Raw genomic sequence first — 13,680 nt, forward strand, 5'->3', positions numbered from 1 at the left:
TAGTTGCCCACATAGCAGCAAAACAGCAGGGTCGATTGTAAAATGTTTGACTTGTACCTGGAGCAGCAACAGCCTTACCGCGCTGTGCATGCAGCTGACAGACACTGATGGCAGCAGGCCAAAGACCGTGCACAGTCTTTGGAAATTATCTACCAACTCCTACAACCTCCAGTGCTTTCATCAATCCATTAACTTCCAAATCAAGGACAAACCTGTTCTCTTTGAAGCCCAGATAGAGTAAAAATATGGCAAATAAGACACAATGAATTCACAGAAATAACACAAAAAGTTGAAATTGGGAAATTTGTCGACATCTTGTGTAAAAATTCCAATAAATTAACCAAAAAGAAAAAAAGGTCCAACTGTCCAAAACAGAGATGGGGTTTAAATAATACATGTGTTGGTCTTCTGAGGTGAGATTTCTCCTTTTCTAGAAGGCTCATGCTGGGGAGTCATCTGTCAGACCAGCCATCCATCTGTGCTCCCTCAGAGCAGATGTTTGGTTCATGGGGGCACATCCTCTCATTTCACCACAACCCACTCAATAAAAGACATTGAATATGCTCATATCGCAGGGAAAATATAAATAAATAAAAAAACAGTCAGTAAATGTCTAAAGAAAGAAGCTCCTCTCCAAGCAAGCTTGAAAGTGGAATTTGGGTTTAAACACGCAAAAACCTTCTACTACTGAATCATTTCTTAAATTGTCTAATGTTCTGCTGTCTCAAGACCTAATTGAAAGCTAATGTAAAACTATGAATATTTTATTTTTCATTTTAGGGGTTTTGGGGCTGAGAAGACAATATATTTTTGGTAGTTTACTCTATTTTCTACGAGATAGGACAATGAATGTTTTATTTTCGAACTTATGCTAACTCTAGAAGCTGTTTGTTACATGCTACATGCTAGCCCTGTGAGAATTGCTAGCTGCCTTTTAAGTCTTCACAATACCTGTAACTCCCAATCTTGTCAACAACACATAAAAAAACATTTTGATACCCCTAGAGCAAATATTACTGTGACTACACTAACTCCCACCCTTGTTAGTAAAACAAGCAAAAAAAAACCCACAGTCTGACACTGCTACACATTAGTTGAATAAGTGTATTTACAAAAGCACCCAAGCGTTACTGTTACTGTGACTATGCAAACACATAACGTAAAAAAACACACAATATACTGCAGCTCACACACCTACTCATACAAATCGACACAGATAAAGACTTTCATTCTGTCACACATACTCTTTGTGCAAAGCTGAGCTGACTCCTGTGCTCAGGTGAGTGTTTATGGTTTCCTAATGTGGATAAAGATGGAATGTACAAAGGGGGAGAGCACCCAGCAATCCCCACGCCAAGACCCCCCACCGGGGCAGCAGCAGCAGCCAGGACCCCCCCCAACACCTGCCCCGGGGACGCGGAGAGAACCCGCCTGCCGGCCAATCCCGCCAAACATCCAGACCAGGGCATGAGGGACCGCCGCAGAGGCCCCCCACACCCGAGAGCAGGAAGGCACAGGAACACAGAGAGCGGAGGCCCCACCTCCGGATAGCCCCCCAACCGCCGAAAGAGCAGCCCACCACCACCCAGCAGCGCCGAGCATCCCCCCACCCCACCCCAGGTACGGGTCAGGTCCCCCCAAGGGAAACCCACTGATATGCTGCAGACAACCGCCCGCCCCTGCCACGGGAGGCCCAGGGGGGAGCAAAGAAGGGGTCGCCCACCCTCGGCGAGGAGAGGCGCACCATAGAGAAACGGAGGTCCTGGAGGAGTGATGTAACAAGGCCCGACCAGGCACACCACTGATGGAGTTAAGGAGAGGACTAGTTCTCGAGAGCAAGGACCGGACCCCGCACCACCGAGACCTGGACACCCCCAGGCTCCGATGTAGTTTGATCTCCTGCTAGATCTTAAATCTCGGGGATCCCACTCCCGGCGTGGGGAGGAGACCGCCAGGCCCAGGAGACCGGCACCCAAGAGACTAGACCACCAGGCCGAGGTTCCCCGCCCCCCCCCGCCAGGGATGGGGTAGGGGACAGAAGGTCGGATGCATGCGTGTTTGTTTGTTAGAGTGTATATTTGTGGTGTTAGAGGTGTGTGTACTAAAGGGGTGCAGTTAAAATTGGTGAGAAGGCCTTAACAGGGCATCTCCTGATTGCTCGCAGAGACCCCCATCACCCTCCCACCAGCGGCCCTACATGTCTATGGTGCGGTTAAAATTTGCGGGAAGGAGGAGCAGGGGTGCCAAACTCAATCACATGGGGGGCCAAAATCCAAATCACACCTTAGGTCGCAGGATAAACCTTTATTGAACACACTTAAACTAAATTTTTAAAACCTTATAAACTTAACTTTTTAACATTATAAAACAGGTAGGAATTTTATATCAGAATATATCAAGTAAAACCTTAAATAACTTTCAATATATTTTGTCAAAATTATACAAGAAATAAGCGCAAGATACCATCGGGTCGTTAATAACAATAAAATAAAATGATCTGGAGGGCCGGTTATAATTACCAGGCGGGCCGCATCTGGCAGAATTAATATACAGTGTATATGTAAGAATTAGTACATATATAAGGCAGTCCAGATTATTAGACACTGTCATCTTTTAAAGAAATTAAAGCTTTTAAAAGTGCATTTTACAGCAAAAAACATGGTAAACTGGGACAAATTTTCCTTTTTTATTGCATCTGTTTTTTATTTTATTATAACAATTTATTTAATAGACTTATCTGGACATTTAATGATCTTGCTATTATGACATTTTTATCTCACTGTTCATATATTTGGATTTCCTGCTGTGCTCTAAAAAAGACTGGTGGCTTGTTAGGAAAAGAGCTCAACGTACCAAAAGAGAATAAGAAAGATTAGGATGAAACCCAATAAACAAGAATGTGCATAGCCTCACTCCAAACGCACACAAACATCAACCTAAAACCCTGGCACTTGCAGTAATTAAAGGACTCAATACATACTAGACATACTGAGCTGTCTACCGTGACAAACTTTCAGGACCCAGACTCGTCGGAGGACTTCTCTTAGCAGTCACAGAAGTTCATTCGTGACTCTGGGTTGTTTCTGTGTCACACAGGCTTTTTTCTTGAACGTCAAAGTTTCCATCTACAACCATCTGCATGTTTAATCCATTGAACCGTGTGCATGTACTAATGAGTGTTCAGTGAGAGGATGGAGTTGCATGCTAGGTTTTCCCATGAATCTAAGAGTAAAAGCAGATTATGAATGATCTTTTCATGTTTTGTGTACTTTATAGAAGCCTATTACTTAATTTGACATAAGAGACACTTTGATCATTGCAACATGGCTTTCATCTGCACTTGTATAAATACAACACTTTCATGGAGTCTAAAAACTAAGTTTTTTGTCGTTTTACTAAGTATTATCCTTGGACTTGGAATAAAACTGCTAGAATAAACACCATAATGAATTTCTTAAATATTTTTCATCTGGGAATAATCCGTCTGACTGTAGATAGATCAGGTCGTATCCCGGACTGATGTTTAGCTTTACTCTGCTAAGACTGGTGCAGATGCCTTTCTGGTCTGCACTGTGACACCTGAAAGCTGCAGGCCAGAAAATTGCCCAAACTTGTGCTTTTGCAGAAATAGACACACATGCTGATGATCAATTAATCAAATGGAGCAGCACTTTGGCTCTTTCTTACGGTCTGAGCTCAAACTGGGAGCAGAATGAGTTTTGGTATGCGGACTAATATATTTTTTTAGAGTAACATCACTGCATCCTTCTGGTTTTTTTTACCACACCTTTATCCAGTTAAGAGTTAGCATGAAGCTGGAACGTGTCCTAGCTTTGATGGGATGAGACACAGCACACACCCTGAACTTGTTTCCAGACATAAAAATACTATTTTAAGTGTTTTTTTTTGTATTATTATTATTATTATTGCAGCATAGATTTGGTCACCTTGATTTAAAGTCCCAGTTAGGGCTTTATTAATAATAATCCATAAAAAAACAAAAGATGACATTTAGAGACATTTATAGATTCAGTGAAAATGTCTCCATAGGAATAAAAGGCTAATTAAAAATACTTCACTCACTTGAAATACTAAGAATGTTAATGGAAGGGTGACAAAAAAAATCAATATAGTACTGGGGGTAACAGCAGTACTATTGAAAACCACAGACATGAACAAGATAATGTTGCTTATAAAGTATAAAATTGATCAAAATTTGTCAGTTTTTCTTCCTATTGCATCATTACTCTGTTTGTCTTTTTTTGTACATGTGACGCAAACAAAAAGATGTCCAATCACAAGCTTGCTTCTACCAAGTTGGCGTCAATTTCAGTTGGCTGAAGGTAAACCACACCAAGGGGTGTGTGTTTGGTTCACTTAACATATAAAAATATTACTTTACAGTATTATAAATAATACATGAATATATTAAAGGGTCTATAAAATACAAAACCAACTTTTTGAGCTTTTAAGTGTTTCATAATGTTCAGTCTTCACTATAAAGAACCCCAAAGCGATATTTTGATCCATTCATGCATTTCTGAGTAATCCTCTAAAAACCTGCTCTCTCAACAGCAGCCCCTCCCATACCCACGAAAATGAGCGGGTCCTCATGCGCTGATGTCACAAAGTGAGAACAGCCCCTTTCAGGAAGAGTCTCCTCTGCCAGAACTGGCCCCAGGCGAACACAAACACACATTTTCTCTGTGGAGATAATGGTGACCAGACTTAAAATGCACAATAACGTATACATTTTACAATTGTGTCCTGTTGTCTATGAATTCCAACCCTAACAGGTGCTCATTACTTTAGATCCCGGGGTCCTTTAAGACACACATGACCAACCCGACGCCGTATCAATGGCCAGGACTACTTAAGGCAGAAATATGGTATGCACATCCATCTTTGCAAAAGTTCAAATAGTGTTTAATTATATGGAAAAAATGCAGACACGCTACCGAGGATGACGGCATGAAATGGATGGAGCAGAAACCGGGTAGGAAAAAAAAACAAGAAAATAATTAATATTCCATAAATAATTTGTTCTTTAGTGTTCCAAAGGTTATAAACAGTATGATCACAAATGGAGACTGTTTACTCTGACAGACTTAAGAATAGCATGATTTGGGCCCTTAATATGACAAATTTATTTTTAAACCACAAAGATCAAAACAGACTAAAAAAATAGAATATTTGCAGCTTTTAACATTTTGTTTTAGTTATTGTGTATCTCTTAAAATACACTTTCATTTGTAGCTTAAAATGCCGAATGAATATTAAATATCTACAGTTTTTGTTATTTATAAAGTACACTTAAAAGCCTTAATTTTTTTTCAAAAACAATAGTGCACCTTTTAATCCGAAGCACCTTATATATTGAATAATTGTAGTTGAGTTTACTGATGCTGAAGTGATTTAGAGACGTAAACGGCGCTCTGTCAAAATTTTCAACAAGTTGCAAACAAGACTGGGTGTCACTGTGAATACACTAATGCAGCTAACGTGTAGGAGTCTTAGACTGTGTCGTGTGTTTTTATTTTTTTTGTATTTTTTTTAGGGCTACTGACAAGCGTGGCAGCTAGCATAGTCACAGTAAAGTTTTTTAGAGCTGTCAGTCAAAAATAGACCATTCATTGACGGTGCTCCTTATTGTCCAATGCACCCCATAGTGCAGAAATTATGGTAGATTGCATCCATTTAGGTAAAATAATTTGTATTAAACCGCCTCAGTTAGTTAATTTGTGAACCATATATCCAGATGTGTACAGAATCATGTGAGACAGAAAGATACACACGCTAGTGAACTACACAAATACTGCAGGTGTGTCACTCACTTGTTTTAACAAAGCAAATACTTCTTTAACTGCATGCAATTAATATGTTTCTGTCTGAATTGGTGTGGTTGTATCTCTGTGAGCTTTTGATGCATTTCTACATAAAGTGCATATGAATACTGAGTGTGTGTGCTTGTTTTCTTGTAGCATCCAGTTTGCTCCATTTCCCAGAAGGATAGAGCCGACTGTCAGTGCCAGCTGGCTGCCTCTTTGGCAGGCTAGCAGTCATTAAATAAAAGGTCAACTGCCCCCATGCCGGACGAAACAGAAGAAAAGAACATCACCCACTGACCCAGGACTGTAGCCTGAATGTCAGTTAGCCTCGCTCGTGTCATTTGGTTCAACATAGCTGACTCAACCGTAGTGAAAACAAAACGGATACCACATGATGGCCATGAATGATAGGTGTAACATTAAAGAGGTCACTTAGGAACAGAAAGCTCATTGTGGTTTTTACTTCTTGGTTTAGTGACTTTCCTTAATCTACATAATAAAAATAAAACTCTGCTGCACCATGTAAAAACAAGAACACTCCCCTATGAATGATGGCCTTTTTTCAACAATAACTACATGGTGTGTGCCAGGTGAGGTTGTCCTCAAAGTTTTGTATCCAGGAAAAATCCACAAACAAGCTTTCCCATAAGAGCTGGCAACCAGCAACCAGTCGTTTTCTAAAAACCATGAAAATATTTATAAAACGTTGTTGACTTAAATAGTAAATGAGCTGCATTTGCATGCAGTACCATCTTTTTCAACTATACTCATGTGTCAGCACTATTTTGCAGTACAAACAACTTTCCTCTCTAAGAAGTGTCTGAACAGCTTTACTTTTTTGTCACTGCAGTTGTGCTTCAACTTCAACCCACATCATTGAAAACTCTGATAGCACTACGGGGTGCAGTGGGCAAATACAATACGTTGAAATCTGTCTATTATCTTGGTGATGGCTGGTAAGGGTCTAACTATAACTTTCTACAGACCAGCTACAACACAATTAAGGATGTATACATTTATACAATCAAGAATTTGTGGGATTAATAAAGTAATCTTGAATTCATGTGGAAAACCTTGCTAAAATCAAAATGAAAAACCCCAACTAAAGGCATACAACTGTGAAATGACTATAGGTTACTAGTCACAGTCTAAACGTGTAAATAGAGTATAGTTTTATAGCACTTTACTATCTTCTTAGAAAGCTCACAGTGCTTTACAGTCACAGTCCTATTTACACACACATTCAGACACTGATGGCGAACACTGGCGCCAACCTATAACCAGCAATGTTCGGTTTAGTGTCTTACCCAAGGACACTTCAACACATGGGCAGGAAAGGCAGGAATTGAACCTGTCACCATTCGATGAGCGGTCAGCCGCTCTACCTCTGCACCGTGGCCGCCCCACCACAGATTTACCATGTTAGCAAATACGTGTTGTGCACACACATTGATCTGTCCACCCAGCAAGTATTAGATCCATCAGCCTGAATCTTAACAACTACGAGATAAAAACGATTTGTAGATATGTGGGCAAACTCTCAATAATGACAAACTTTAAAAGTTGCTAACACAATGAACTGAATTGTCTTGAGTCCTTTAAAAAATAATGGCTAAAAAGAAAAAACAAGCTATTTTTATAGGAGTAAATAAGGGTTGCCTTTTAGAGACAGTTTTTTTTTTCTGTTGGGGTTACATAGTGTAAGAGTTAAACTTGAGTCTTAGAAGAAGTTTGAAGAACTTGATGTGAGTCAATCCTATGTCCAGAAGCAAACACTCAGCAGTAGGGTCCCACTGCTGTGTGCTCTGTGGTAGTTTGGCAACAAGAGGGGAACAGGGGTCGTGAAAACTACATAAGAAAGATGCTGCTGGCAAAGCAAGGGTATAGGCTGAAAGGGTAGATGTGGATCAGAGCAAGAATTGGGGCAGAAGAGATAAAAGTGATCCAAGGGTGAAATAACAACAGAAACTTAATGAATGACAAAGAGTGAGGAGAGGAAATGTAACGTGTGGGAAAGTGGAATAAGGTCTGGACAAAGATGAAGAGTTGGAAAAGGAAGCGCAATGACACAAGGAGAGCAAACGCCAGGCAGGGATGGAGAAAGCAGAGAAGGTGTTGCTCATAAAAAAGCTGCCAAACCTTCCTTGAAGCGCTGCTAGCCAGGAAACAGAAAAATTTGCAGTTAAAATCAAAATTACTTTTTCTAAAGTTGGCTCAGGCAGCCGGCCACTTCCAGCAGTGACCTTATTCAACTGCAAACGCACCACTCTAACATTCAGAAATACATCTTAAAAGACACAAAAACTGCTGAAGGGTACATGTTAGCTGGCACGCATTCATTTTGAAGACAGAAATGCCTCACAGCAGCTCAGAAAACTGACGGCTGAAAGCCTGGAGTCTATTACAGTCACTTCTCTGGCGTCTAACAGAAGCTAGCCAATAGTTTGCAGTTCTCAGAGCCAAAAATCAGGGCTACCGGGTGTGTGCTGTGTGTATGTCTGGGGTCCCAGTAGGGCAGGTGTAAAGTGAACCAAAAGAGACAAGCACTCCCTGTTTTCTAATTCATTTTACTCTCGCCTTGTTAAGCCTGTTAACCCCCCCACGCCAAGCCTCCACTCAAATTAAATGCAAATGAGGTCTCAAGTGGCTTCCCAAGGAGGACATTACGGAATTGCCTGGCCGGAGGTAATCTGCGAGGGTGCTTGTGTGTGAATGAGTGCGTGCTGAGTGAGCAGGTCGAGGTCGCCACTGTTTTTCTCATGTTAACCTTTGCAAACGCACCGTTTATAACAGTGAGAAAAACCTGGATTTAAAAGAGAGTGACTGTCGTCATGACAGGTGGACTCGACCTCATTCCTACAATCAACCGCCTGGTTTTTTCAACAGCCTATAAATGGGGAACAGTATTTCAAGAAATCTGTTGATAGTTATTTTTATTCTTTGTGGTGCCAGACATTTTCCTTCAACACTACATGTATTTATTTAATTTAACACCTATTTAACCAGGATAGTCCTATTGAGATGAGTAGATCTTTTTTTTGTTAGGGCAGGGGTGTCCATATCCAGGCCTTGAGGGCCAACCTCCGACTGGTTTTCCAGCAATCCTGCCTTATCTGCTGCTGATTACCTGCATCAGGTGTGTTTGGCCAATAAGTAGCTTGAATGGCAGATTGGTTGGAAAACATGTAGGACACACAGACCCTCGAGGCCTGTATTTGGACGCCCCTGTTCTAGTGAGTCCTGGCCCCAATCCGAGACATTTCATATTATGTGTACAACAAAAAAAGACCAAGAGCAGCAAAGTGTTAATGATTTCTTTTCAAGGTCTTTCAGAATAGTTTTAAACAAATACAGTAGATCCAGGTTTGCCCCACGCCAACAGTCCCATCCACAGCTCAGGGGTAAACTTCTGATGAACTACTGCAGCTCTGAAGAAACCATGTCCTAAAAATGACAGGTTTTTGGATATTGGCTAAAAACGGTATAATCATAATTAAATCACCACAGGGAACATTTTTACAATAGATCAAAAGATTATTAGAGTGGGACTTTAAGAAAATGTTTCAGTGCGACATCAGCATGTCGCAGCAATTCCAAATGAAAAGCCAACATTTCTGAACCCACCAGTCCATCAAATACGATCCTAAAATCAGGTGATCCAGTTGAGAGTACATGATCTTTGAATCTGTAGTACGAAAGATGACAGCAAATTTTAAAAATGAATATTTAATCACCTGTGTGTTAAACTGTGCAAAAGGTACTAAAGTTAATTTTTTTTAAAAGTCATAAACTGTTGAAGCAAAGCAATCCCAAATAACATACAGATGCAGTGAACTGGTTACCTAATACTAAATTAGTTTAGAGGAGCATTACAAGGTTTAATGACAGTATTTTATTAGACTTACAGCTAAAACATGTTACACTCCTCCTTCTTGTAGCACCACAGTTGGTGTGCGTCATGATGCTTTATCAAACAAAAAAACATGTTAAAGTGTGTTCTGCTACACTGGGCTCAGGAACGCACGTTCGACCAATCGCTTTATATGAGCGTTTTGGCTTTCTGTGGCAACACATTCTCATCCCCAACTCCTCACATATTGACGTTTGGCCAAGGCCCCCGCCACGTCACTTTTTGATGTTTTGGGTGTCCCCAACTTGTTGTTTTTGACATGCTGGCTGGTTGTAAAATCAAAGGTCCGCAACCCTCGGGACCCTAGCCCAGTGTACCCTAACCTTAACCCGGTAATGGTTGGCATCTGGTTCGCGCACAGTACAGCGTCTGGTAGCGGTTTGGGTCCAGTATCGCATCTGGTCCAGTTTCGGGTTAGGGTTTGGGTATCGGTTTTGAATACCAGTGCGCCAGTCGTCGAGGTACTGGACCGGCTCTAGTTCCCAGCCCGGAGGTTGGGGATTCATGATTTAATGGGAACAGCCAGTACATCAAAAAATGACAAGTTGAGGATATCCAAAATGTCAAAAAGTATCGTGGAGGGGTCCTTAACCAAACGTCAATATGTGACGAAGTGGGAGTGAGAAAGTTTTTTTCTGGCTCTACACGCAAAATACACATCAAATGTGCACAGGTCAAAAGTTAAACCAGCTAAACTTTAACCAATCGGACTGGGATTTGGTAGTGACATATGGATAGTGTCCTTTTCAAAACACTAAAGTACCAACCATTTGAAATCATGGAGGAGAAAGTATTAATTGCCATTTGTACCTGACTGGAAATCTAAGACACTAAGTCTTTCATATATCGAAAAAGCCTCAAGCGAGATTCACCAGATTGATACCCCTTTGACATTTCACTCCAATCCTCTTCCAACTGTAAGCACAAGCATCAGATAGTAACAGTCAATGTCAACAACATATGCTAAAAGTGCGTATAAAAACCCAGGTTCATGTGTTCTTAAATGCACCACATTGGACTTTAGCAAAACAAAAACTAGTTGGAACTAGTTTCTCTCAATTTTTATTAGTAAGAACCACATGCTGCTTTAGTTCACAGTAAATGATAATAATGATAATTGTAAGATTTTATTTTCTTAGATGGGCGAGTTCCTTGTAATTTTTTTGTAAAAAATTAAAAATATATATTTTCTTTACACAAGTAGACTAATACTGCACAAACATATATAACTTTATCTAATTTAAATGTCAAGTTGACAGTTTTATTAAAGAGCTGCTCATAAAAAAAGGTTACAGAGAAATAGAGGTTGAAATCATTTGAGAAGACTATTGCTTTCCATGTACTTTTAATGCTAAAGTCAGAAATGAACATTTTTGTTTAAAGAAATGTTCACAATGAACTTCTGTCATTTTGGGAAACGGAGCCCCCGCCTGAAGTAATACTCTTCATCCTCTCCCTTAAAAAGTTTCCCATCTGCCACAACCTTTAGAACTGGAAACTCATCCATTTTTATGTTTCCCAGCCTGAACTCAAAAATATATCAGCAGAGGGAAAGTGAGATGAAGCCCAGCTGAGCGGGAGGGGCAGAGGGAGGATGAGAGGAACTCCTGGCTGGAGTCACATCTGAAACACTGACCTGGATAAATCAGGGAAGTGTAAACACAAAACTTGCAGAGTGATGGGGGCAGAAAGGGCCGCCGTTACTCCAAATATTCCACCCCGGGGAGCCCGGTGAGAAGCAGAGGAACACCTTATCCCACTTTGCCGTCACAACTCCCCATAATTATTTATTTATCTGCGGTGTAAATGACTTCGGGAGATTGCTGTGTGAAAGCCAACAGTTCAGCGAGGGTCAGAGGGGCTGTGCGGGACAGACGGCCATATGTGCAGCAGGAACACAAACACGCAGAAGCAAGTAAAGAACAGACATGGATCCGTACCCCAAACATTCACACACATTTCCACAAACACTGCAACACCCCTCCCCTCAAACACACAATCCCCTCCACAGCCTCACTGATTGTGTTTGTTGTCTCAGGGTTGGGTCTGTTGTGGATCCCCTGCAGGGCTTTGGCTGCTCCGTTATCACACATAATCACTTCCATACCTTAACGTGTGATTGTGAATGCGTGTGTGTGGCTGCACTGATGTAGACGTGTCAAGATCAGGCAGGCGGTGGCAGCATCAGTCTGCCCCACAAATCGATACTTTTTACAAATGAATCAGAAGAAAAGCTAGGTGAATTATTTAAGAAAAAGAAATAAAACTTTATATAAAAGGGTGGAAAAAATAAAACTAACTTATAGCTATTTTTTTCCTCCCAAAATTTAAAGGAGTTCCCCTCACATCTTCTGCTTATAAATGTAATGTAGATATTAAGATCCTTCATAACTATCATTTGTTGGCAGTGTTTTAAAGTAAAAGCATCATTTACAATATTTTTCAGCAAATTCGTAAATGCAACAAAGTGTGAATTTGATCATTTTTCTCATATTTTTAACAGCTTAGGGCCTTTATTTTGTCAAAATTAATTAAATAGTTTTTGGCATCATATAACTTGGTCGTTTTTGTAAAATAAAGTCACTAATGAGTCAATAAACTTCAGTCTGAGCACTAAGTGAGAAATCCTGAAGTTCTGACACAGTGAAGATGCTGTTTGTTCTTACAGGCGCTCTGCGTTCCTCGGTACTCCTTTGGGGACAGTCTTTAGACCCAGACCCTGGCAGTCCACATGCGACCCGGAGCAGCTGCACTTGTGTGGGCATCCATCCACCGGCGTTGCGCACACGAGCAGAGCGAGGAGCAGAGCCCAAACCCGGCGCGGCGCTGCGCGCTTCCCCGCTCCCACTGAAGCCATGATATCCAGCAGAGTTAGTTCCCGGACACGTTTGATGAAATGCGCTTCGGAAAGGGGGGGTTGACTCAAACGATTGATACAGTTTTAAAAATCACAGCTTCTGTCGATCAATTAGGCTCCTTGGGGGGAAAATGCCATTGAAGTAAAAGGAGAAAGTTGTGGTTGTGATGAGACACCCAGGACGCGCTTTAAACAGGTAGAGGCGTCACCCAGATCGATGCGTAAAAGTTCCTCCAAGTGCTCCCCATTCACCAACTTCCCGACAAGTTTAGCTTGACTCCGAAACTTTCCAGATTGCAACCAAGTTGCTGGGTTGTGACCTCCTTCCAGAGAGCATCCCGCAGGTCCAAGACAAAAAAAGGAAGAAGTGACGCGCAGTTTCAGTTGGAATAAAAGGAAAAGTTTTGGGGGAGAGGAGACGCGTAACAGCCCGGCGCGCCGCGAGGCTTTGAGAAGACTGAGGCGGGCAGGTTTGTATTTAGGTTTCCCTCACAAACCTCCCTCCCTCTGCGTCGATGTCACCAGAAACGAGAGCGCAGGGCTCTCCAAACTTTCACTGCCCTCTTATCTTCCCCAGAAACACTCCCTGCTGTCCGCGCTCAGACGCATTCCCACACGCAGGAGGAGAACGGGACTGGTCTGAAGCAAAAGTCCCAGCAGAAGCTCTCCGTTTAGACCTAACTCATCCATCAACCTAATGATCCACTCTGATATCATTTTTTAAACCAATAATAATCCAAAAGAGGCCTTTGGAGTCAGTTGTTCAGAGTCTGGGCAGAATTTTTCATACAATCAGACAAATCCGTGATGAAAAACTATTTAAAAAGTTAACATTTAAGCTGGTTTTAATTAATAAAAAAGTGTTCAACGTGTAAAGATTGCAAATATGTAAAGGTTTTATAGCAAAACTAAGAAAACATTTTAATGCAATGCTTCATAAAACACCACTCTACAGTTTACAGCAAGTAGAAAAAATGGCTTCATCTCCCAAATCATTTATCTTTCCTTTATAACACATTTGTCAAACTGTACTTCAGAACTGAATATAGTTTCCATACCTCTTCTCTCAAACAATCTCTGAAATG

At 41.2% G+C, this 13,680-nt stretch overlaps 1 protein-coding gene across 1 annotated transcript in view; it reads right to left on the minus strand.

Moving 5' to 3' along the window:
• slit3 (slit homolog 3 (Drosophila)) overlaps positions 1–13,332 on the minus strand; it is a 301,951-nt gene extending 288,619 nt beyond the window's left edge. Inside the window, exon 1 of the mRNA XM_024283656.2 lies at positions 12,405–13,332. Within this exon, the coding sequence (XP_024139424.1) occupies positions 12,405–12,595 (191 nt within the window). The 5' untranslated portion in view covers positions 12,596–13,332. The remainder of the gene's footprint in view (positions 1–12,404) is intronic.
• Positions 13,333–13,680: the final 348 nt, after the last annotated feature.

The sequence above is a fragment of the Oryzias melastigma genome, linkage group LG10 (genome assembly GCF_002922805.2).
Source record: "Oryzias melastigma strain HK-1 linkage group LG10, ASM292280v2, whole genome shotgun sequence".
In the NCBI taxonomy this organism is placed as follows: Eukaryota; Metazoa; Chordata; class Actinopteri; order Beloniformes; family Adrianichthyidae; genus Oryzias; species Oryzias melastigma.